The sequence below is a fragment of the Lepidochelys kempii genome, chromosome 25 (assembly GCF_965140285.1).
Source record: "Lepidochelys kempii isolate rLepKem1 chromosome 25, rLepKem1.hap1, whole genome shotgun sequence".
NCBI classification, from domain to species: domain Eukaryota; kingdom Metazoa; phylum Chordata; order Testudines; family Cheloniidae; genus Lepidochelys; species Lepidochelys kempii.
This window is the reverse complement of record NC_136404.1, coordinates 17,597,892-17,622,176: the sequence shown is the minus strand read 5'-3', so window position 1 is coordinate 17,622,176 and position 24,285 is coordinate 17,597,892. Positions and strand designations below refer to the sequence as shown.

Sequence of the window (24,285 nt, the reverse complement as noted above, 5' to 3'; positions counted from 1 at the left end):
GCCTCCGCGCCGCAGCCCGCTCGGCGGCCAGCTGCTGCCCGCAGCGCGCAGGCTCCGGGCGGCGGCTGAAGATAGGGGGCAGCAGCGCGCGCGGGCCCCGGGGATGCGCCACCCCCAGCCCGCCGCGACCCTGGAGCGCGCCCGGGGAGAGGTGGGGCCGGGAGGGGCGAGGCGAGGGCAGCACAGAGCCCCCCAGCAGCCCGGTTATCGCGAGTTGAGGGGAAATTCCCCAGGCCCTAGGGCCCAAGAGGGAAAAGCATCCCAGAATGGACCTGCTCAGAGAAAACGGGGGGGGGGGGGGTCCCGGGGGCAGCTTTCCTGAACCTTTTGCTCTCAGGCAGGGGGCAAAAATCAGCCCCCTTTTTCAGCTGGGCCACAGCAACCACCAGTCATTTTTGCTGAATTGGTCCAGAGTCTGTAATCTACCCTGTTGCCGAGAAGCCAGCTTTATCCCCGCCAGCAGTGGTTCTCAAGCAGGGGTAGGGCTGTACACAGAGGCCTGCCGGGGGGTGCATCAACTCACCCAGCTCTTTGCCTAGTTTTACAAGGGGCTACAGAGCACTAGCAAAGTCAGCACAGGATGCAGCCCATGAAGGGAGCTGTAGCTCACGAAAGCTCATGCTCAAATAAATGTGAGCGTTTCTAAGGTGCCACAAGTCCTCCTGTTCTTTCTTCAGTACGAACTAAAATTTCATACAGCTGGAAGGAGAAGCAAGCAATTTTTTGGGAACAGTATGCTGTGATATGTGTATTTTTCGGTCTGATTTTGTAAGCAGGTAGTTTTTAAGTGCATAACTTGGGGTATGCAAGAGAGATCAGACTCCTGAAAGAGGTACCGTTGTCTGGAAAGGTTGAGAACCACTGCTCTAGAGTATCCTTCACCCAAATGCTCCCTACTCAGCTAAATATTATTGGGACAGGAGGAGTTCTCCCAGCACTGTGGTTCATCCACCTCCCACAGGAGGCAGGAGGCTACGTCAACAAATTCTTCCATTGACCTAGCACTGTCTCCAGCAAGGCCAGATCATCTTAGCTATGTGGCTCGGGGGTGTGGATTTTTCATAGCGCCAAGGGATGTAGCTGGATTGTCCTATTTTTCAATATAGACCAGCCCATAGTGGTTTCATGTTGACAGATTTCAGTTTTTCCCTTCAGCACATGTTTAGCCCAGATTGCTAACGGAGGAGGAATAACGAGTGACATTTACTTATTGTGCCAGCTTGCACCCAGAGATCTCAGAGCTTGATACACCCTGTTTAAAGAGGGGTCACTTCATCCACCACAGCTGTAGCTACCTCTGGAGTCTAGGGCAGCAGTTTTTGAAAAGAGCCCATCCAAAAGTTATCCACTTTAACTGAAATTACAGGAGAATACTAAAAGGTCAAACAGAATGCAATTACGCTGTCGCTGCATTAACCATGACAATAGCCTGGAGTTACAGCTTCCTTAGCCAGCTGAGACCAGAGGTGATGTCTAGGGGAACAGCAAGAAGCAGAAACAAAGATCAGTATCAGAGTATCAAAATGAGATGATTAATGATAAAGCAGTAGCAAGAGTGGCTCTCTTCCTTGGCACGCTCACAGCATGGGAGTGAAGGCCAGAAATTACCCTTAGCTTTCCATGGACACAGACTACTGAAATGACGATGAGAGCAGAGTCCTTGATAAAATATTAACTATTTAATACTTTGTGAATCAATACACACAACAGGAAGACTTCCCCTGAGCTTTCCTCTATCCACAGAAGATCTCGCTAAGAAGATACTCTGAGCAGAAGGAAGATGCATATTAGCATGAGGTATAACAGCCAAGTAGACAGCTTAGCGCAGAGAAATGAGGTTGGTTTACTCTGCCTTCCACACATCTCCTGGAAAGCTCAAGAAATACAGCACAGCTGAAGTGTCTAGCACAAGGTACAAGTCATAGTGGAGTCCCGAATAGCCAACAATGCCTTTGAAGAACAGCAAACATAACTTCCTCCTGCTTTAAATGTATCTGGCTTCCAAGATGACAAAGCCTTTGCTAAACACACCATTTCAAAGCCATTAAAACAAGTCAGCTTAGCACTCCAGCCAGCTGCCAAGGTAGGAGTTTACATACAAGACTGGAAAGTGACACGAGTCTCTCGTGCATGTTTAAAACTAAAAACCAACATCTGTAGTCATCAAATAACCACTCGAGATAGATGTTTCTGTGCTCCGCTAGGAACAATATGAAGGTAGAACCCTTAACCCCCACTCCCCAATTCTTCACTCGTTTACTTGCTCCCACCCCATAAAACCCCAGATGGCCAGTCAATGGGGCCATCTCCTGACATGAGAGGCTCTCCTCCTCTCCATGAAATGAGTGCTCTGCCTTTGCATCCATGGAAGTTCCGAACTTGGTCCCAAACAGAAGTGGCTCCCAGGCCCTGGGATCCTGGTGGCCAGGCTGCCCTCACACACCTCTCTCAGGTAACAGCCAGCTGTTGAGCAGTCAGATCAGCACCTGCTGCTCCCCATTATCCAACACGACGACAACATTCGAGTGAGAGCACAGAGCACTTTGCTAGACTGCAATCTGTATCTGATTAACAGACGCCGTGTTTGCTGCTGCTCCTCTACACAGCCGCTGTGGATACAGCAGCCATTCCACTGAATATGCACCCACCCTCCTTCAGGGCATTAAGGGCTCAATCCTGCGCCCTTACACACGGCAAACGGCACACAGCTTTACAGTCAGTTTCCACACATGCAGCTGATTTCACAGGTTAAGGCATGTGACAGTACGTCTCAGAGTGAGATCAAACTCTACGATGTACTTCCATTACGGGTTGAGTCAGCACTTCGTTTGCAAATGGCCCCTTCTCAGTCACAGACCAGCTCCCTGAGCCTTGAAGTCAGTTCCGCTGGCTTTATGACAATTGCAAAGCCACAGCTTTGTTAACCAGGCCAGGCAGAAGGCCGGGCTTGTGTTTAAAATAAAACACTGGATGGACAGGAACTCAGTTGAGCCCTAGCTCTGCCTGTGACTCCTGGGACCTTAGGTTAGTCATCATCCCTCTGCCTCAACTTTCCCAGGCCACCTGTAAAATAACAGTTCCTCTGAACGCACAGCAATGCTAGGAGGCTTAATTCTTTTGCGTTTCTAACGTACAAGAACCACCTCAAACAAAAGGCGCTCAAGAAGGGCCTGGTATTATTAAACTTCAGCAACAGGAAGGCAAACGGGGTTTTGTTGTGCCTCATGCATCGAGCCAAACACCAAGTTCCAGTTGCAGGATCCTTACTACTGGGGTTGAAGCAAGAAGCAGAAAGAACCCATGGGACTTTGTACCTGGAAAATTCACCTGTGGAACTGTAAACCTGGGTGGGTTTGATAGGGAAAAAGAGAAGAAATATTGATCAGCATGATGCCATTTGAAGTCACTGCTTTGAAATGGCTCAGATTTTACACTTGTGTCCCTCAGATCAACTACAGAAAATCCAGGGAACTCACCAGTGATAAAACAAATTTATCCTGCTAGCTAGGCCCGACAGACAGCACATTCCCCTAATCTTATACTGACAGTACTGGCTTCCCCTCTGCCACTTGTTTTTTATTGTTCAAATTTTTAAGTCAATTTATCATGGCCCATCAAGTGGGTAACGGCTGCACCGAAAACACAAGCCCCTTTCACATCTGCCGCAGACGGCTCCACAAAGAGAACATTCATTCAAGATTGGACCATGAATAACTGTCCATTGAAAATAGCTGCTTGCTAAACAGGCCCAGGAAAGGGACAATGAGCCCTTTCAGAGCAATCACAACTGAGGTGGGCACAAAGGAGATGCCAGCCAGAAAGGTTTGCAGCATAGTATCGCCTGCACACAGGAAGCAAACAGAAGACTCCAGACATAGTTAAACATTGGAAAAGTCTCAGCTAAGGACCCCATGCTGACCTCTGCCCCTTGCACGTTTGATGCAACAGACCGTTCATTACATCATAATGCAACCTCTGCAGTAATATTACATGCTGCGTAAGTTGCACTCTAGGTTACAGAGATGTACAGTCTTTTGGGGTCACATCATGTTTGCTGTACAGTGTGTCAGGCTGATCAGTTCTTTAGCTTTTAATGAAATATGGGCAAGCGTGCCCTCACATGCACAGAGGATCATACAAGGAGTTTACACATACTGTGATATGGACTTTGTTGCGGTACAACGTAACGTTTCCCCGTCCCTGTGTCATGAGCTCACTACATTTTACTACCTTAAGATCCAGGCTGGCCCCTCTGCAATCAGAGTACTTTGGGTGTGACTACTTTTATTCTGGGGAATCTTCCCTTCCCTCCTACCTGTAGCATCCCCAGACATCCTGGAGGCAGGGAAAGCTGTGTGTCTTATCTCCAAAGGGTCTTTTAGGGAGACGCAGCAGCTGGCAGTGGTGCTGGACTCCATGGGAGAAGCAGATGCTCAGCATCATGCTCTTGGAAAGCCTCATGGGTCAGCCTTGAAAGGTGGTAACTCAGGATCCACCCATGACCCCAAAGTAGCTGTTAAGAGGCTCAGCAATGAAAGGAAGAGGTAATGTTCCCACTTTATCCAGTAGAAATGTTCACCGTATAGATAACTCCAGCATAGAAAGCAGAAGGGCCACACCGATCCACAAAAGGCTTTATTAGAAATGTTTAAGGTACAGTGTTGCGCACACTTGACATGCACTGTATTTTAAACAAGGAGTCTGGAACCTAGTTAAGTCAGGACATAGGTTTCTAGGCTACACGTCTCCATGTGTTACATACACGCTCGGCATCAGCTTGCTGAAAACACAAGACCCTGCCACGCTGAGACGGATGCCAGACCGACTTGTAGAATGAACTCTGTCCACAAGGCCAGAGAGACTTTGCACATCACCCCGTTCCCAAGGTACCATAGCATGGATCCGCAGACTCGTTTTTGCCTCCCTGAGTCCTCATGCACTGGGGGCATACTGCATGACCAGTCGGTCAAAGTCATTCTCCTGTCAAAGAAAGGAAAAATAGAGACTCTTGGTTTTTAATTACTGAAACTTGATTATAACCTTGTTTGCTAGTGGGCTGAAGAAAAGGCTACAGCATCTCAGGAGGGCAGCAGAGAGGCATTCCAAGCTTGCAATACCCTAAACCAGCTGTTCTTGACCTTCTCTGTATGAGATCCTTCCATACCATTAGCCCAGCACAACCCTCTACTTTCTAAACAGGGCACACCTCCCCCATTTAAGCAATATGGGAAGTGAACAGAGGTCACAATCCACTGATTGAGAACCCATAACTCTGAGCTGTTGTTTCAGACATCCAGGCAGGCACTGCTCCTCTGGTTTATACTTGGTTCATGTTTTCAAGGTTGCCTCTACAACCACTAAGGCCAGAAACATAATTTGCATTTTTGAATGAAAGTGTAAAAACGGGCAGATGAACAGGATTCCCTGAAATCTGGTCACAACCCAGCCCAGGGATCATGACCCTGGGCTTGATCCACTAGGCTAATTCCAACAATGGTGTGACCCACGATACAAGTGGATTCTGATTAAGAAATGAACTGGTTACCTTTGCCTGGTACTCCTGTATAAATGGGTGACTTTTATGTGCATCTTTCAGTTGTGACAAGTAGCGATTGGTAACCTGGGTGGAAGAGACACAAATGAGACCCCAACATTGCGATCAGAGGAGGAAAAGCTAAGAGCTTAAACAGGCAATTGAGAGAGCTGATCTTCAGAGTGCTTTACAGGCACTGAGTATCATCCCCTCTTATAGCTGAGGAAGGGTCAGGACTTGGTTTTCAGAAGTTCTGACCACCAACAGCTCCAACTGAAGTCAGTGAGTGCTATGGGGGCACGGGCAGCTTTAAAAATCAGGTCTTAAGTGACGTGCTCACAGTCATACTATGAGCCAGTGGCAAAGCTGGGACTGGAAGCCTGGAATTCCAGGCTCATACTCAGGCTCTCTCAATTCCCAATCCCGAGCTTCCCTATTATATAGGAACGCAAGGGTTTTAGACAATGGTACAATGCTCTGCTCATTAGCCAAGGTGGGTTAAAATATTCTGTTTCCCCAACTTCAGTTAGCACAGGAGCACATAACTCCTTAAAACCCAAGCGAGCCTAGTATCTGCACACCTTTAACAGCAGGAGGACATCCGCCCACTGTATTGTACTCGGACAAGCAGAATTCGCCTCACCTCTGGTGGTTTACCCAGGTGCTGTGACAGGACAACAAAATTGACCAGGGTCTCGGGATGGCTGCTATCCTGAAAGCATAAAGGGCAACCACATCAGATGACCTGTCCTGCCTCCCTATTACTTTAACCAGGTGCAGCCCCCAGCACATTTCTGCAGCTGGAAACCATCTTCTCCTGAAGAACACACAGATCGCTGTACAGGAAGGGGCAAGGCAGGGGAAGAATTAGGTCCTTAGAGGTGACAGGCAATGAATTCCTGAGTGAACACAGCATGGCTAATGAGGTCCTAGGACAAGTAATCAAAGGCCAAGAGCCCAGCTACCCAAGTGCCAGGACAGCTCTGAAACACACATGCTTCTGAGATGCTAAGTGCTTATGAAATGGGATTTACACAAGACCAAGCCAGCGAGACCCCAGCGGCACAGATGGGGGCAGAACATTTTAAAGGTCATGTTTAACAGACTCAACCTACTCAGGGAAGTGGGGTGGTGGGGTGTGTTCCTGAACTGGACGTCAGCTTCCTGAGAACACAGCGGCACAATAATTTGCCTGGTCAATGTGCGAATGGCACTGTAGCTTCCGGCGTTTACGGGGATGTTTCAGAGGACAGGAACAGAATGCCACAGGGTTTAGACAGAAAAAAAGATTTAAAATATGGAATTAAAAATCACTCCCCAAATTCTCACAGGCTGCAGCCAGCCAGCCCTGGGCACAATGACAGAAGATGAGGCTAAGGAGCAGTGAGATACACATGCATGAAGTTTAATGGTCAACAGTCTTGCTACTTTTCTTTTGCCTCTTTCCAGAGTGGCAGATTTGAATCCAAGGTTATATTGCCAGACAGAAAACACACCTTGTCTAGCGCCTCTTGGAGCACACTGTCTGCGTCTTCCCACTTGCCCTGAGCCATGTAGCAGGCTGCCTGTCCATTAAGCAGAAGCAGGGTAGATGAGCATTTGTCTGCCATCTCTTGGAAGATGTAATAGGCATCCTGTAATTTCTCCCCACCCTGTGAAGAAATGGGACAGTTAACCTGTGATTGTGCTGCATTATGCCAAGGAGGCTGCAGTGGGCAAGGGTTTAAACACTGGAAGTGATGAGGCGCCCCATGATTAAATACAAGTCGAGTGAGTCATCATTTCCCTTTGATCAATAGCCTTTGTGCCATGGTCAGAACAGCCAAGAAGGCAAGGAAGCTTGTTCTTCACAAAAGCAGCATTCACACTGCTCGGGTTAGTCTACACACCTCAGCTTGCTCAGAAAGAGTCTGACCCAGTTACCATCTGCCCAGTTTCAACCTGTTCTCAATCATCTTTCAAAGTGTCTGCCCCTGGGCGGCCCAGCTCGTTTTTAAGAGGTTACAGACTGCGGGTGTAGCTACACTACAAGCAGTTCTGCCACCGCGGTGCAGACCCTCACTCCAGAGAGTCTTCCATTGCTGTAGTAAACCCACCCCCTCAGGAGAATTCTTTCTAATTGCATCTACAGTGGAGGCTAGGTCAACACAACGCAGTCGCACAGGTGTGAGATTTCTCACAGCCCTGACTGTTGTAGGTAGGCAGACCTAAATTTTAGGTGTAGAACCCACCTTGGTCTACAGGGCTTGCATGAACTGACAATCCCTGCTTAACAGTTTCCTGCATTCATTGGGTCTCCTCTAAATAGACAGATCTTTAACAAGGCTGTGGAAGAAAGAAGCACAAAGCCATTAAATATTAAGAGCCACTTGGAAGTTTGTGTCTGGTGAGGACAGATTTTAAATTCTTAATTTTAAAAGAACCATGTCAGAAGCTGGTGATAATAAATCAAGTGGGTTACAAAGAGAGATTTAAGACACAGAACTAGGATATTATTAGCTGGATTTTTCAAAAGGGCTCAGGTCTTGAAAAGCCCATTGTTCTCAGAGGGGGATTCTTTGTTGTTCTTAATGGGAAATGAACTCTTGAATATCTGGCCCTAAACTATTACTCTATAAAGTGACTGAGAAAAGGAACACAAGGACAGAGCTCAATACTGAGGTCAATTTTAAAATTATAATTTTAGGTTGTTACAAGCATGCCTCCACCTTTACTGAATTTTAGGAGACTTTAATCCATCCACACACAGGATATTCGGAGAATGACAGCTCACATGTTTTAGCATGCTTAGTTAATTAAATGAAACTTCAATCTAACTAAGGAAATTCCTAGGAAGTCTGCTTTCTGTGAGCAGTGACAGGCCCCCAAAGTGCCCACGGGAATGACACCTCCTTAGCTATAAAACCACATGTATTACCTCCACGTGTTAGTGTCTCTGGAACGAAGCTTTAGAATTTCGGTTTTCCTTTAATAGTCCATATTAGTTTCTTGTATATCATGTTTGAAAGATACAAGAGTCTTTGTCTGCAAACTCTAAGCATACTACAAAGGGAAGGTTGTAAATCTAGGAGCCATTTGAGCAAAGGACAAACTAACAAGAGTGTCGTCTCAAAGATCAGGACACTTCCCTGGTACAAGATGCAAGGCTGCCAGAGACACGATCTTCATGTCTGAGAGAAACAGTTCGTTGTGTAAAAGAATGCAAGGATATTCTTTATGCAAAATATCCCAGAGGAGTAAGAAATGGTTAAGATGAGACATCAGAACTATAATCCAAGTCATTAAAATGGGCCTTTTTACTCTGCTCTTTGCAAACAGAAAAATCTTTAGTTTTAACCCCACACAAAACTCTAGAATTATTCTTGTTGAAACTGATTTTTTCTACAAATGTATGAAAATCTTCAACCTTTTAACTTTAAGGAAAATATGTATACCTGGGAAGTGTTTTATGCTACTTCTTACCTTGTTTCTCCATTTAAAGGTGAAAACATTTGCTTATTCCTTAAAATGCTTAAGAGGATATAGACTTCTTTTGCAATATTCATGTAAAAATATTTTATATCTAAATTCAAACCCTCCATATAACAACTTCCTGGTATCACTGCTATGTGAATAGTGAGATGTGTGGTCAACCTATATGGAATCAAATTACTTTGCTATAACTGGTTACTAATATCTGAACCTGTTTGATTATAAAAATATTTAGACTAATTGATTTCCCAATTAATAATCTGGCATGCTCAAACAACTCCTTACCAAACTAAGGAAGACAAGAACCTCTCCAAGGATTGTTATGAAAAGAATATTATACTTTCTTTGATGACCCTTTTAGTTAAAAGACTAAGAATCATTTACGTTTAAATCAGACTCTACAGAAAACAGGAGAATTTGGATTCATCTGAAACAGAGTTTCAACTCCTCTGAAATCATGATGGAACTAATGGGATCTCTCAGAAAATGAACTGAATAAAAAAAAAAAAGGCAGAACTGTAACTTTAAGGATGTTCTGAGAATTTCCTGCCACACAGACAAATGCACTATAACCATCAAACTGAAGAATTCCAGCTTTGCTATGGATGCTTTAGCAGACTGCATGATACGAGCTGAAGATGCTAGGGCCCTCCCAGAAAGGTGCTGAGCCAATGAAATGGGACAGCAGCAGATACTGAAATCAGGCCAAGCCTGAAAGAGGTGTGACTTCCATCTTTACCAAGAGGATAAATCCCTCTGAACTCAGCCATTTCATCTCAGCTCTACCTGCTTCTCTCATCCAAGCAAACTCACTTTTCCCTTATTAATATGACATTCATGATTATTAATTGTGAGTATTTTGTGCATCTTTAGTCTTGGTGTCCCCTAAGTTAAATGAGATTCTTACCGTGCTTAAGTGAGTGGATGTCACCTCCCTAAACTGGCAGTGAGACAACAATTAAGATCTGGCCTAACATTTCTTGTTTCTCTAGACTATAAACTGCAATTTTGGGCATAAAATTACTTGGCTCCCAACACCCCTTTCTCCCTGCCCACACACATGTACCGAGACTGCTGTGTGATGGGATAATTTTAGAAAGGTTTACCTTCTGACTGCCAGGAGACTAAACAGTTAACTATAGTCCTGGTTACTAAGGCAGACAAAAAACAACAAAAGAAAATGGTGTCTAGGTAGCATACAGAATTTCTCCCCACTGCTAAAGAAAATTAACACATAGCAGAAATATCAAGCAGAATACAAGTCACCCTTCCATCTGGGCACATGGGAGAGCTGCAACTGCAGAGAACAGCAGGCTAGGCAAATGGACTCCCAAGGCCCTGTTAAAGTCAATGGGAGTTTTGCCTGATTAAGGCCAACAAGGTTTTGTCCATTGTTTTCTTTCTGCTGTTTACATCTCTCTCCACAGTCCCTAGATCACACCAGCCTGCTGTGCTCTTGTGTGTTACTGTGCCATTCAAGTGCCAAGTTATGAAACTGAAGCTAGAGAAAATGTTATTTACTTTCCAGAAGCTGATGCTACATTGTCATAAACACCTGGCACTATTACTGTGTCCCACATTTCCGGATTGAGAGGTGACCACCTGGGTCATGGCAATTTAAACCTACCTAAGAGGATCATCACACCTCTGAGGGGGACACTGAGGGAGTGGCTGGATCATGGGATTATTAACAGGACATGGAGCCTTTCACCTCTAATTCAATAGTCTGAATCCAGGCCAAGTCAGCAGTAGCCCATCTGGTTCTATTCTATTTAGGTGCCTACACCAGGCCCCTCACCATTGCACATGATCACCCTCTAGAATAAGGACATCCTCCATCTACTCTCTCAGGACCCCTTCTCTCCTCTCCTCTGGGGGGCTAACCTGAGCAGTTTAATGTTGCCCCCTCCTCCCAATGTAAGTGCCCACAGGTCAGGAGCTGCTTTGAGGGAAAAGCCGGGGAAAGTTTCACAAATGGACTGGAAAGCTGCCAAGTCCATGGCCTGCAGGTGTGAAATGTGGCCTCAGGCAAGCCCCCGAGAAAGCTCCGTCTGAGGGAGATGGCTTTGCCCCAGAGGGAGGCAGTTCCATTGCTCCCAAGAAACTGAGCCATTGAGCTCCTGGAAAGAGGGGTTCAAACCACTGCAGGTTTTGACATTAAGGACAGAGACCTTAGAAGGTAACCCAGGAGCCCCTGGAGAGAGCAGCACACTGCTGGCTGTTAAGAGACCAATATATGCTTGCTCAGTCCAGCTCCTAGTGACCAACAAATCCATGTAATAAAAACTACAGCTGGTGCCTCTGTTGGTAGCCCCAGCAGACAGGCTGGAACTGAACTGCCCTCCTGCCCCCTAAAACTAGGTCTGCTGGTCAGGGTGGAGGTACACTGGCAGCAGGGAAGCTTGCCCTGGAATGGTCCCCATTTATCAGACACCCTGCAACCGCATCTAGAAAGGAGTTGAGCTCCACAGCACTTGCTGTTCTTTTAAAGAACGGCAACACGGACCCATTCCAAAGCAGCCAAGCGATGGCCGAGTAATTAATTTGCAATGCAAACCGTTCCAAGTGCTGTGGGAATGAACGACTAGCAGGGACAGGGCTCTGCTCCACAGAAACCCCAGCGGCTTTCCACAGACTCAGAAGGCATCGAGCTGTTTCTCTGAACGGATGGGAAGGGGGATGAGAGATCAAAAGTGTGAAATGCAGTTACCATAGCACAATGTAAACAAATCTCAATCAGTCCTGAAGGGTGCCTGATAAATATCAGCTGCCACAGATCCCACTGAGCCTGTTTCACTGAAAGTGGGTTTAGCTAGAACAGGGCTTTATTTATAGGATCAGATGGAAGCACAAATACACTCCGCTGTAAAGACAAATTATTAAATTTTCATCTAAGGTCTAACTGGGAGCAGCACTGAAACATCAGACTGCTGCTCCTAGTTAGACCTTAGATGAAAATTTAATAATTTGTCTTTACAGCGGAGTGTATTTGTGCTTCCATCTGATTCCAAGATCAGACTGCTGTTTCCCATTTTACGTTATAATCGTCTGTGAATTATTCAACTACTGAGAAACAGGAGCTCTTCTGTGTCTGAGTTAACGATCAAGTAGTACACATGAAAAACGCTTGCACTCAAAGGAACTAATTAGTCTGGCTATTCCCCATGCACTTGCAGGGAAAGCAAACTCAAATGGTAAAGGAAAGTGAAAGAATTATCAAGTACCTTCTGCCAGCACTATTTCCCCTCTGGAGAGCGAGGCAAAGGGAAAATGATCAGAAATGGGATGGAGTCATGCCAGTCCTGTGCTCTGAGACTCTGGCTCCTAGCTTTTCCAGGCAACTGCTCCAGTTGAAGTATCCAGGATACATCAGCTAGTGCCCACCCCCTCCCACACAGCTGTGGGTCCTCTTGCTATCCCCCAAGCTTCACAGTAGGACAACATTTTGGCACAGCCCAAGAACCATTTAAGCCACTCAAGCACGAACAGCTGGTAGGCAGCACTGATGCACAGAGGCTCATCATGAAGGTCCCAATTCAGCAAGGAACTCCAGCATGTGCCTAACTGAAGGCAACGTCATTGTCTGTGTGCTCAAACAGGGACAACCCAGCATGTGCGTAAATGGGAGTCCAAGGCTGGGATGGGGAATGTAGAGCACCAGTCACTGAAGCCTGAGGACACACACCAGCAGGGAGCCCCTGCGCTAAAAGGGCACTGAACATTCAGGAGCTAATCTTACTGCTGCACTGCTCTAAGTGGGGGGGGGGGGGGAAGACACGCATTCATCTCACCTTTAAACACAACCCGTTCTGTTCCACATCACACCACGCACCCAGGCGTGCTCTAATGAGAACTCCACCTAGCCCTGTTTGTGTCTGACTAGGCAACTTCCTGGAGAAGATCAGGATTCTGTCTACTGCCCAGTCTGACCTTTCCCTTGTAGTAGCTCATAGCATGAATGGATTCATGCAATTATGGCATTTTGGAGAAAATGTGAAGAGCATGAGAGTAAGGCAGCGCCCATGGAGTAGAGAAGGGTCTTGGCCTACAATACTCACTACAGCCAGGTTCACCCAGGCAGTGGCCAGCTGGGTGAGGGTAGCATCCTCATCTTGCTCCTGCATCTTCTTCAGGTCCTTGCTGAGTAAACACAAAGGGGAGCCACACAATGAGAAACTGACATAGTCCAGCTTGCTCTAAGTCCCAAGTGTAAGGCCTGAGGTAGGAGAAAACCCCCCACTGCACAGAGGCCATCCCTTTGCTGCCCTCATAGCTCAGTGAATTGAGCCTGAGGTGCCCTGGGACCCTCTCCTGCCAGTCAGAGGCACACTGCCATTGGGCTCACTGACCTCTGTTGTTTGGCACAAATACCTCCAGGGTATTTTATTTAAGCAGATAAATCATTGCAGCCACAAGGGAAGAAGGTCTGGTGTCCGCAGAAGGCTGTTTTATTTCCCTTTAGGGCAGCAGGCAACCCAAGTCCTGGAGGTTCATTTAACACTCCACGAGGTCACGACTAAATCCTAGAATCCCACTCACAGCTATCCTTTTATTTCCAGGGTCCCAGCATCCTGAGGGAGAAGGGTATGCCACACTGTGTTCACACCAGCCAAGGGGGACTCCTACCAACCCCACCTGTGACCATCAGCCTCAAATGCTGCCTGCAGGATACTGACCAAAAAGCAGAACCAGAGCTGTATAATGCCTTCCCACGGGTCTTTAATAATGCCCATGTGGCACATAAAAGATACACTGGGCCAGATCGAGCCTGGGCTTACACTGGGCTTACCGGGCCAGATCGAGCCTGTCGAGCTTCAGCAGTATCTGTATCATCATCGCCATGCTGCAGGGAACAAGTGCACATCAGGGCTGTACTCTAGGCTTTACTGCGCCCCTTTCACAGCAGGGACTGAAGTGTAGGCACCGCCCACTCCTGGAGAATATAGTTCCCCTATGGGCCAAAGGCCAGCAACACCGCGGAACTGTTACTCCCCTCTTCTTCCACCCAGGGCTTGGAGTGATTGGCTACCCCCAATCTGCTGTCTGTTCCTACACTCAGGTCTTCCCAGGTTCCCTTCTTAACACTGCTTTAAAGCATGGTTGTACCAACTGTCTGTTATAATTTATGGAGTCGGAGTCCAAGATCAAGCCCTTTTATTTAATAAAATATTTAACTGGAAAAATATAAACTCATCGAAATCGAAATCAAACTCCCCTACCTTGTGGTGTCCAGTGTCTCCCCTCCCCCACCCAATAAGGAATATACCATCAGCAGAGGGCCCTGCACTCAGAATTCCCAGCAGCTGCTCATTGCTGTCATGCCTAAATCTCCACTATAAAAACTTCAGCCAAGTTTCATTCAGCTATCGTGGGTCAAGTGCAACTCAAAGCCAGGAAGAGGAAGAGAGGCTTTGCATGGGTATTCAGCATGGATAGTGCCTGCCCTTGAGAAGCACACTGCCCTAGCACACAGACATGTTGCTGGCGAGTAAGAACAGGCATTTCACCACCTTGCTCTCGCTGCAATGGGGAGGCAATAAAGCAGACAGTGTTATTTGGGTACAGACAGGACAGCCGGCTCCAGGACTCTGATTGTTCTAGTGCTGTAGGCATTACAATGCTCTTCTCGCTACCTGAAAACATGCATGAAATGTGGTATCCTGAATTCCCTTAGCCTCAGACTGGGTGAATGTGTGTCTTGTTCTGGGATGGACACCTGATCGCTTGGTATTAACATCCCCAAATCCATCCCTTGCTGGTTTCTATAAAACTTTAAAACAAGTCAGACTTCACCTATTTCTATGGCAACATTTCCTTGGATCACCGAGCACAGCTTTGTTGGGCGACGCTGAGGTGTCTGAGCTACACTTACCATTCCAAGCTTTCTCCTTGGTGCAGCGTGCGCAGGGCCGCATCAGGGTTTGCATCATGGAAATAGATAGATGCAGCCATCAGCAGGAAAGTCGTGTTGGTCACATCAACGCTTTTTGCCATCTTCTTGTCCAAATCAGCAACAATTGCATCCCTGGGAAGAGTGAGCTGGTGAGAGTTTTGGAACGGATCATTCAATTTCTAACCAAGGCAAAGGCTGTCACCCTCCAGTAGGGAAAGTCCATTGAATTTTTAAAATTCAGCCTTTTAAAAATTATTTGAACTAAAAAGCATTGGGGAAAGAGAAATATTTTCATGTCCACACACTCAAAAATAACACAGGGGAGTTTTACTAAGTATGGCCAGAAATTTGGCACGGCAGAAGAGTTTCAGCCCAAAACAGTAATTTTTCAGAAATACATCAAAATGCCTGAAATCAGCCAATGGAGATGGCGACAAATACTGTACGTGCTTCTCACCAAGGCCAGCTAAACTGATCCTACAGACAACGCTGTTTTAAAATCACGAACCCATGAGTGGCCGTTAGACAGACAAACCAGTTAGGCCAACCAGCAGGAATTGCTGACTGAAACCTGCCCTCAACACCGGTCTATCATCTGAAGATTGGAAGTATTTTATTGTGCATTGGTATAGGAAACATGATTACAGATGCTTGGTTTGGGAATGTAAAACGTACAGACCCATTTTTAATAAGCCAGAGGATAACTGGTTAAAAACATTTCAGTCATTTCCATCCCACATGATCAGGGCCATATGCAGCAGTGACCAAGATTATGCTCCCACTACTGAAGCAAATTCTTTGCTGGGCAGTGTTTGTATGTTACAATAATTCAATGTCACACTTACCTCTGAGTGTCGTTTGAAAGATATTCTGCAAACATTCTCACTGCTTGGAGCTCAGGGCAAGCATTGGCTTTGATTTCATCCAGAACAACACCATATTTTCTCTATTGAGGACAGACAGACAAATTTGTGTAATAATTTAAGGGCAGAAGAAAAACAATTCACTATGATATAAGTTACAAAATAGTAATGTACATTAATCTTTGCTGCATTTCCCCACACGCTCAGATGAGACTGACTAGCTGGACAGAATTAACAGAGGAACACTGTCAATGCAAGAGTCACTATTAATGAATCTCCACTGTTTGTGTTACTAACATAACTCCAGATTATTAGACAAAGAACTTTAAAAAGCCACTTTTCACTATTTATGCTGTAATTTATTTGCAATTTACTCAAACTGTGAGTCAGTTTCATATTGTGGTTCACATGAATTGGCAGAAAAATCTTGCATTTGGGTTTGCCAACACTTCAAGGAAAAGCTGCCATTAAGAAAGTTAAGTACTTAAAACACTAATTAAAAAGTTATTAAACTATTTGTAATTAAAACCAAAAGACTGTTACATTACTAAACTCAAACAGTGAAAATTGCAGGCTGAGTGAAGGTGGGTTATCATGGGCTGCATGCAGGAAGAAGTACAAAAGGCATGCGAGAACATGGGAAATAACTGTCTTAAGTCTATAGCTCATCACCAACACCACAAAGAACAACAAAAGTAAATCTTCACACAACAGATGATTATTTAGGACTCCTATAACGCTTCACAGGCTTGTCTAGCCCCAGATATTCTATTTCAAATATGGGGAAATACAGGCCAGAAAGGCCTAACTAGTTCAGTGTTCTCCAACTGTGGGTGGGGACCCCAAAGTGGGTCATGACCCTGTTTTAATGGTGTCACCAGGGCTGGCTTAGACTTGCTGGGGCCCAGGGCCAAAGCCCAAGGGCTTTAGCCCTGGGAGGCAGGACTCAGGTTACAGGCCACCTGCCTGGGGCTGAAGCCCTTGGGCTTTGACCCCCCCCCCCTTCCCAGAGTGGTGGGGCTTGGGCTTTGATCCCCTCACCAGAGGTAGCAAGGCTCTGCCGGGCTCAGGCTTCAGTCCCCTTCCCTCTCCCCAGGAGTCATGTAGTAATTTTTGTTGTCAGAAGGGGGTCACAGTGCAATCAAGTTTGAGAACCCCTGAGCTGGTTCACACTGTGCTCATCACCTTGTTAACCTGGGTGGAGGTGATGGGCCCCAAGGCTGTAGAAGGAATCAGTGTCAGACCCCAAGAGACTGAGGTGCTGGATCTGAACTCAGAGCTCCCTGCTCTCAGACCTGTGCTCCGTGCAGAGCCCGGGACCTCACCTGGGCAATGTAGGCTCGGTATAAGAAGACATCCCGCTCCACCTCCCTTTCTGGACTGGATGGCTAAAGGAACGAGAAGGGGGAGACAGATTCATTAGCCAGCACTATCGGACCCCTGAAACAACAATGCAGCCCTGAGCACGAACTGCAGCCAGGAGGTGAGACCTATGCCTCAGTGGGGGGAGAATGTGTGTGGGGAGGCCCACTGGGGTCTGTCTGCGGGAGGGAGGGGGCGGGGGGGAAGGAGTGGAATTTGTGATGGGCGGGGCTAGAGGGGATGAGATTTGGGGGGAAGCGGGAGCAACCCCCGCTGGGGTGGGCAGGGCTAGAGGGGGTGAGGAGATTGGGGGTCACCCCCCCCCCCCGCTGGGCTCATTGGGTCTGGAGGGGGGGAGATTAGAGGGGTCACCCCCCCGCTGGGGTGGGCGGGGCCAGAGGGGGATCCGGAGATGAGGGGCGGGGCCGTTTTCACAGAGGGGCCCAGGGACCCCCCAGCGCAGCCCCCACCTTGACCCGCTGCGCCTCGTTGATGGCGGCCTGGTAGGCGCCGATGTAGAAACTGTTCTTGACGTCGAAGAGCTCGTCCGCGTCCCCGCCCTGCCCGGCCGCGGCAGGGGCCACCACAGACGCCATTTTCCCCAGACCCAGCCACGTCTCCGGAAGCGGCCCCCGCGCACAGGACGCTGGGACTTGTAGTTTCCGGCGCAGGCTAAGGACGGAACAATAGGGCTGCGAGGGGTGGTGACGTAAAACATCGGTACCGGAAGTTAGTGCGGAGCGGGGCACACTGGGAGTCGTAGTTTTTCCTGTGGGCTGAGAGCTGGAGCCAATGGGCATGAGAGGGGCTGATGACGCGAGTTGTTGGCGCCGGAAGTGTGCGGTGTGGCGAGCGACGGTCGGTGGCGAAGCTCGGTGCGACGCGGTCCCTGTGCCGGCGGCATGTCCGGCTTCCGCGGGCTCGGGCTGGCAGCCTGGCTGGCGGAGCAGGCGCAGCAGCTGGGCATCGGCCGCCCCACCCCGGTGCAGGCCGCCTGCATCCCGCCCATCCTGCAGGGTGAGCGGCGCCGCCCCCCGGTCCGCGCCCCCCAGCGCCCCCCCCAGTCCCCACATCCCCCCCAGTCCCCTCCCCCCACCTGGCCCCCACACCCCCCCAGCCCAGTGCCCCCTCCAGTCCCCTCCCCCCACCTGGCCCCCACATACCCCTAGCCCAGTGCCCCCCCCAGTCCCCTCCCCCCACCTGGCCCCCACATACCCCCAGCCCAGTGCCCCCCCAGCCCAGTGCCCCCCCATCTGGCCCCTACCCCCCCCCGAGCCCAGTGCCCCCACAGTCCCCTCCCCCCACCGGGCCCCCACATACTCCTAGCCCAGTGCCCCCCCCCAGTCCCCTCCCCCCACCTGGCCCCCACATACCCCCAGCCCAGTGCCCCCCCAGCCCAGTGCCCCCCCATCTGGCCCCTACCCCCCCCCGAGCCCAGTGCCCCCACAGTCCCCTCCCCCCACCTGGCCCCCACACCCCCCCCAGCCCAGTGCCCCCACAGTCCCCTCCCCCCACCTGGCCCCCACATACCCCTAGCCCAGTGCCCCCCCCAGTCCCCTCCCCCCACCTGGCCCCCACATACCCCCAGCCCAGTGCCCCCTCCAGTCCCCTCCCCCCACCTGGCCCCCACATACCCCTAGCCCAGTGCCCCCCCCAGTCCCCTCCCCCCACCTGGCCCCCACATACCCCCAGCCCAGTGCCCCCCCAGCCCAGTGCCCCCCCATCTGGCCCCTACCCCCCCCCGAGCCCAGTGCCCCCACAGTCCCCTCCCCCCACCGGGCCCCTACACACACACCCCAGCCCAGTGTCCCCCCCGTTCCCTCCCCCCACCTGGCCCCCACATCCCCCCCAGCCTAGTGCCCCCCCAGTCCCCTCCCCCCACCGGGCCCTTACACACACACCCCAGCCCAGTGCCCCCCTCACTCCCTCCCCCACCTGGCCCCTACATCTTCCCCCCCACCTGGCCCCTACATTCCCCCCCAGCCCAGTGCCCCCCTCAGTCTCCTCCCCCCACCGGGGCTCCTTCATCCCCTGCCCCAACAAGGCCTTTGCGTCTTCCCCCCCCCTCCCATCTTATCCCCTGTGTCTTGGGCTGAAAATGTTCCCTGGCCAAGTGGGCGGAAGGGAGGAAGGGCCTTTCCCAGGGCTGCTCCCCGGGGCTGCGTGCATTTGGAGCCAGCTCTCTGCACTCTGGGTACACGCTCACCCGGCCACTCTGGTCTCTTGCATGCAGGTCGCGACTGCATGGGCTGCGCCAAGACGGGCAGCGGTAAGACAGCTGCGTTCGTCCTGCCTGTCCTGCAGAAACTCTCTGAGGATCCCTATGGTATATTCTGCCTGGTGCTGACACCCACACGGTAAGGCTGAATTGTGTTGCTTCATTTCACTGGCTTTCTAACAAATCCCATTATTGCCTGTAAGAGGCTTGGGAAGGTTCTTGCCTTAGTAAGTGTTTGTGCTGCTCCATCATCAGGGAGATAACAGAACCTCACCTGTCACTGATCCAGCACTGCCTAGTAAAGGAGGTGGAGGGCACTTTTGAGTCTGTGGACCTTTTAGGAATAGCTATAGTCCCGTGACTCTCAAACTTTTGTACTGGTGACTCCTTTCACACAGCATGTCTGAGTATGACCTCCACCTTGTACATTAAAAACACTTTTTAAATATTTCACACTATTCTAAATGATGGAGGCAAAGCAGGGTTCGGGGTGGAGAGTGACAGCTTGTGACCCCCTGAGGGGTCCCGCCCCCCAAGTTTGAGAACCCCTGAGCTTATACCGACTCACACTGATGGCCCATGTTGTCCAGTGTCTGGCCCTTTTTCTTTCAGAGGAAGGTGCAAGAAACCCCTCTGTAAGTGGATTGGTATAATTTGCCTCCCATGAAGGGTTTATGCCTAATAGTTAGAGATGGGTCTGAGCCTGAAGCATGGATTTTTATCCCTTCCAAAACTGTTTTGTATTGGCTATAACTCCAGATATTCTTGTTATCCATGTAAACTACTTTTCCTTTGAATCTTAGTAAATTCTTCATCACAATGATCTCCTGTGGCAATGAGTTCCAACTTTGTAATCAGGCATTTGACTGAAAAAGTCATTTCAGTTTTGAATTCACTGACTTTTGCTTTGACTGTTCCATAGCTTCAGAGTTGAGTCCAGGACAAGAGAAGTGCACTTTCCTAAACCATTCTTTGTTTTGTGCACTTTAATCTTGTCCTGTTGTTTGTCTTTCTGTGGTAAACAATCCCAGTCTTTTCATTCTCTAGTCACTGATCTCCTAAAGTGCGAATACAGTCTAACCATGGGATTTTATTACATGTTTTTCTCCCAGCGAAAGGGAGGGATATGTTGGGAAACAACTTTCCTGACTCCTGCTGTCATTTCCTGGCATTCCTGTTCTTTCATATTCCAAACACAGGAGCGTGGCACTGTGCTACCCCAGAGTGCTCTTCATGAGATGGCAAGGCCCTGCCAGCATGATCCCCTAAGTAATCCCTTCTCCTGGGATTCAGAAGTAAACAACCTGCATCCAGAATCGTTAAACAATAGTCCCCTTCTCCTGGGGTCCAGTTTAATTCAGCTTCCCCCAAAAGAGCTCCCTGCAGGAGCAGAGATCTTCTCAGCCCTCCTTGGGGCTAAGGGGATTTCCTGTCAGGTTTCTTCCTCCTTGGCATAGGAGGCCCACAGCCCTCCTCCTTGGGTAGCGCTTCTTAATTCAAGCCAACTGTGGTCTCCAACCAGCTCCCTTCTTCCCAGACCCTTTTTACCTTAGTCCTTTTCTCCCTGGATTGGGAGAGCTTAACAGGTTGCCATGTTCCCTTGCCGGTGTCTCTGGGAGCTCCTCCTTTTAACTGCATTCTGGGAGCCTTTGCCGGCTCCGATGCTCATGAGGAGGCTGGTTATCAGGTAACTGCTCACATGGGGGCTGAGGTGGGCTTGTTTTCATCACAGGAAGGCTGGACTTTGATTCTCTTTCAGGGACCAGCCGTCCATGACAAGGGTAATAAATATAACTCTGATGTTTCCATGTTCTATTTTTTCCCCTTTTTCTTTCCCCCTGCAGAGAGTTGGCCTATCAGATTGCTGAACAATTCCGTGTTCTGGGGAAGCCACTTGGCTTGAAGGACTGCATCATCGTTGGAGGGATGGGTATGTGTGCTGGCTATAAACTGGACTCTGAGAAGACGCGGCACGGTTACGTGTCTGATTCACTTTAAGGGGCTGTGCCGTTTCAGAGCACTGCTGGCTCTGAGATCTGTGCAGTGACTGTGGAGGAAAAGGTGACTTTAGGGAAGCTGCTTGTCCAAACGGTGTACACAGTAAAAACTTATACTCACCTGAAATGCACCAAAATACAGTGTTTCTTTTGTCCATTGACAGATTTCTCCGTATGACATATGGCTGTCCCTTTCCAGCGATCACAAGGGGAGGGCAAAACTAATCAGCTCTACGGTTTTGTTCCTGGTGTACTTTGTCATGGAAGGGACAACCTGAGCAGATATAACCGTTGATGGCCGTGTGATTTGTCGTTCATTAAGAAATAAACAGCAGCCCTCAAGTGGCCCTTAGTAAACTGTCAAGCTAAGCAATGTTTGGGTGCCTGTAGTGAAGCGAAGGCTCACTGGTGCGTCGCCTCCTGCTTGTCGTCTTGGGAATGAACTCTTCAGCCTCGGAGCGCCTCCTGGAGGCCAGTGTCTCGCCTGCCTCAGGCCCCATGTCCCTCCTGGACCCCGTGCCCTTCACCTCAGGGTTCTGCCCCAGCAGTTCCCCACAGTCTCTGGATCTCCCCTCCAAGGGGAACCCCAATCCTCTTTCCGCACCTTGCCTCAGTGGCTACTGCCAGTCATCATCCAGCACCCGCTCACTGGGGCAGACTGCAGTCTGTCATGGCCACTCATCACTGGCAAGGGGGTAGGACCTGCTGCCTCTGCCTAACCCCAGGCTACACCTCTTTAGCCCCAGTACCTGCCTTGGGCCTTTAGCAAGGCTTGCAGCCTGGGGAGTTGCCAGGCTGGAGCTCCCTGCCCCTCTTGCCTTTCCCCAGCCTTGCTCCACTTCAGGTACCCTTTTCTCCCAGGTAGCCAGGTCCTTCTCCCGCCAAAGCTGGAGAGAGAGAGAGAGATTGACCCAGCTGCTCCCTGGGCCCTTATAACAGGGCCAGGTGTGACCTGATGGGGCATGGCCCAGCTGTGGCTGCTTTCCCAATCAGCCTACCCTATTGGCTCCCCAGGGCAGCCCTTTCCCAGGGCTGTTTTAACCCTTTCAGGGAGGGAGCGGGGTGACCGCCCAGCTACAGTGCCCATCTCTGCTTATGAGGGGCCCAGCCTCTCGCTAGGGTTGAGGCAAGCGTTTTAAAGAAAAAGCAGTGTTGTTATCAGTCCTCGTGTATCACCTAGTATCCAGTATCAGGGTTTAAGTGAGAGACTTTCTCCCTCAAATGCAACATTCTTCTGCCGTAGAGTTGTCATCCTCTGCCTAGGATGTGTCGGACCAAAGCTCATGAAATGAGGAGGGTGTCTCCAGTTTCCTTGGGCTGAGATTTTCAAACGCTCCTTTGGGCGGCTTTAAAAATCCCAGCTTCATTTGTTGTTTCATTGCAACATGAAGTAGCTGGAGAGGGCCTGGCTGGAAAGGGCTAAAGTTTAATGATTCTTGGTAAATAAATGATGCTGAAAAGTCCCAAATAGTAGCTGGGTTTTAGAGGAAGCCTATTTGTCGTAGTGGTTCCCTGGGCTTCTTCCTCTATGCAATGCCTGGTTTTAGTGTCCGGCCCTGGGAGATGGGGAGCACCCTACCTTGCCCTTGTGGTTAGTGTGAGTTGAGGGCACTGAACATCTTGTCAAATGAGGCCTGTGAGAGGAGACCTCACCAGCAGGCAGGCTGCTCTCCCCGATCCTGGTCTGTGGTGTATAACTTAGCTCCCTTGGTGTTTTTCCAGACATGGTGGCCCAGGCTCTGGAGCTCTCCCGTAAGCCTCATGTTGTCATTGCCACGCCTGGCAGGCTGGCTGATCACCTCCGCAGTTCCCGCACCTTCAGCCTCAGAAAGATAAAGTTCCTGGTAAGGCAGCTCTTCGGCTCCTTTCCTGCTGTAACCTTCTACCTTGTTAGACATGGGAGTGTCTAAAGGGAGCTGCTGTGTGTGTGGGAAACAAGATGTTGGGCTGGGCCAGGTGCTGTGGATAATTGAGTTTTCCACTGGCTGAACAGTCACAGATCCAACAGCTGGAGCCTGGAAATGCACCAGCTTGTCACAGAAGGGGGCCTGGACTCTGCAGAATGAGTCCGTGGTACTGGTGAGGAGCCCTTCACCATGGTATCTAGGTTCTGAATTACAGATGAGGTCTGCATTAGTGGAAACAGCCTCTCTGTGCCCCAGTCACTCTCCATCTTTCATGCAAAAGCCTCTCTTTTGTCTTGCCTGTAACCCTTCGCTTCAGTCTCCTCGTCGCACACCTCAGACATGAATCCCTTCATATAGCCACTGTCGAACCTTAACACAGCTGGGTTTGGTAACTTTGCCCCTCTGCCGCCCATTGCCTTGTAACTTTAATATGGTGAAGCGTTCTGGGGGCTCAGAAGTGTTGTAGACTATGTACTAGGTAGATTGTGTTAGGCATCATTATTATGTTGCTATGGAACAGTCTCCCTTATCCAGTCTTCTGTCATACCTTGGTTGTGGCTCCATGTGGTGCTAACAGTTAATAGCACATGACTGTGCAAGTGTTGATTTCTATTCCAGCCTGTGAGGCCGGTGAGGATTATCCTCCCTGGGTTACAGGTGGGGAAACTGAGGCCCAGAGACTCGGCCTCAGAAACAGTGTTAGAGCCTGGGTTGGAGTTCCTGGCTGTAGGCCAGGCTGCCTCATCGGGACCATCCCCCTCCTGCGTGGTGCTGCTCCTCTCAGCCTGGCTTGTGTTGCTTGTTTTCGGCCGTGTGCTTAAGGTTTTGGACGAAGCTGACCGGCTGCTGGAACAGGGCTGTACTGACTTCACCAAGGACCTTGAGGTGATTCTGGGGGCTGTTCCAGCGGCCAGGCAGACGCTGCTGTTTAGTGCTACGCTGACAGACACACTGAATGAGCTGAAGAGCCTCGCCATGAACAAACCCTTCTTCTGGGAGTCTCAGGCCGAGTAAGTCTCCTGCTGTTTCATGTGGTGTCGT

The 24,285-nt window shown here is 49.5% G+C and overlaps 2 protein-coding genes across 6 annotated transcripts in view; one reads left to right on the top strand and one right to left on the bottom strand.

The window, feature by feature from the left end:
* Window positions 1-4,622: 4,622 nt before the first annotated feature.
* COPE (coat protein complex I subunit epsilon) lies at window positions 4,623-18,135 on the bottom strand. 3 transcript variants are annotated; one of them, XM_073323810.1, is made up of 10 exons: window positions 17,593-18,135; window positions 17,086-17,148; window positions 15,743-15,843; window positions 14,877-15,029; window positions 13,794-13,847; window positions 13,063-13,144; window positions 7,030-7,185; window positions 6,177-6,245; window positions 5,546-5,620; window positions 4,623-4,980 (listed from the first exon to the last, which is right to left on the bottom strand). In XM_073323810.1, exons 1-10 carry the CDS (start codon window positions 17,920-17,922, stop codon window positions 4,933-4,935), a joined length of 1,131 nt encoding a protein of 376 aa, XP_073179911.1. In that variant the 5' UTR covers window positions 17,923-18,135; the 3' UTR covers window positions 4,623-4,932. The 3 variants fall into 3 exon arrangements, with proteins under 3 accessions (XP_073179911.1, XP_073179913.1, XP_073179912.1); XM_073323812.1 differs by lacking the exon at window positions 6,177-6,245; XM_073323811.1 differs by lacking the exon at window positions 4,623-4,980 and having other exon boundaries at window positions 5,545-5,620; window positions 6,115-6,245.
* Window positions 17,952-24,285, top strand: part of DDX49 (DEAD-box helicase 49) — a 21,352-nt gene continuing 15,018 nt past the window's right edge. For all 3 annotated transcript variants that reach the window (XM_073323808.2, XM_073323807.2, XM_073323809.2), the window contains exons 1-5: window positions 17,952-18,139; window positions 19,356-19,479; window positions 21,185-21,270; window positions 23,060-23,181; window positions 24,067-24,254. In XM_073323808.2, coding sequence (XP_073179909.1) covers window positions 18,025-18,139; window positions 19,356-19,479; window positions 21,185-21,270; window positions 23,060-23,181; window positions 24,067-24,254 — 635 coding nt within the window. In that variant the 5' untranslated portion in view covers window positions 17,952-18,024. The remainder of the gene's footprint in view (window positions 18,140-19,355; window positions 19,480-21,184; window positions 21,271-23,059; window positions 23,182-24,066; window positions 24,255-24,285) is intronic.

Bases quoted from the DNA above. Each gene is read 5' to 3' on its own strand.
- COPE (XM_073323810.1), bottom strand. From the start codon at position 17,922: ATGCCCATTGGCTCCAGCTCTCAGCCCACAGGAAAAACTACGACTCCC. The intron at 17,149-17,592 runs GTGGGGGCTGCG...TCGTTCCTTTAG, and splicing joins ACGAGGCGCAGCGGGTCAAG to CCATCCAGTCCAGAAAGGGA. The intron at 13,145-13,793 runs GTAAGCCCAGTG...GTGTTTACTCAG, and splicing joins GACAGGCTCGATCTGGCCCG to CAAGGACCTGAAGAAGATGC.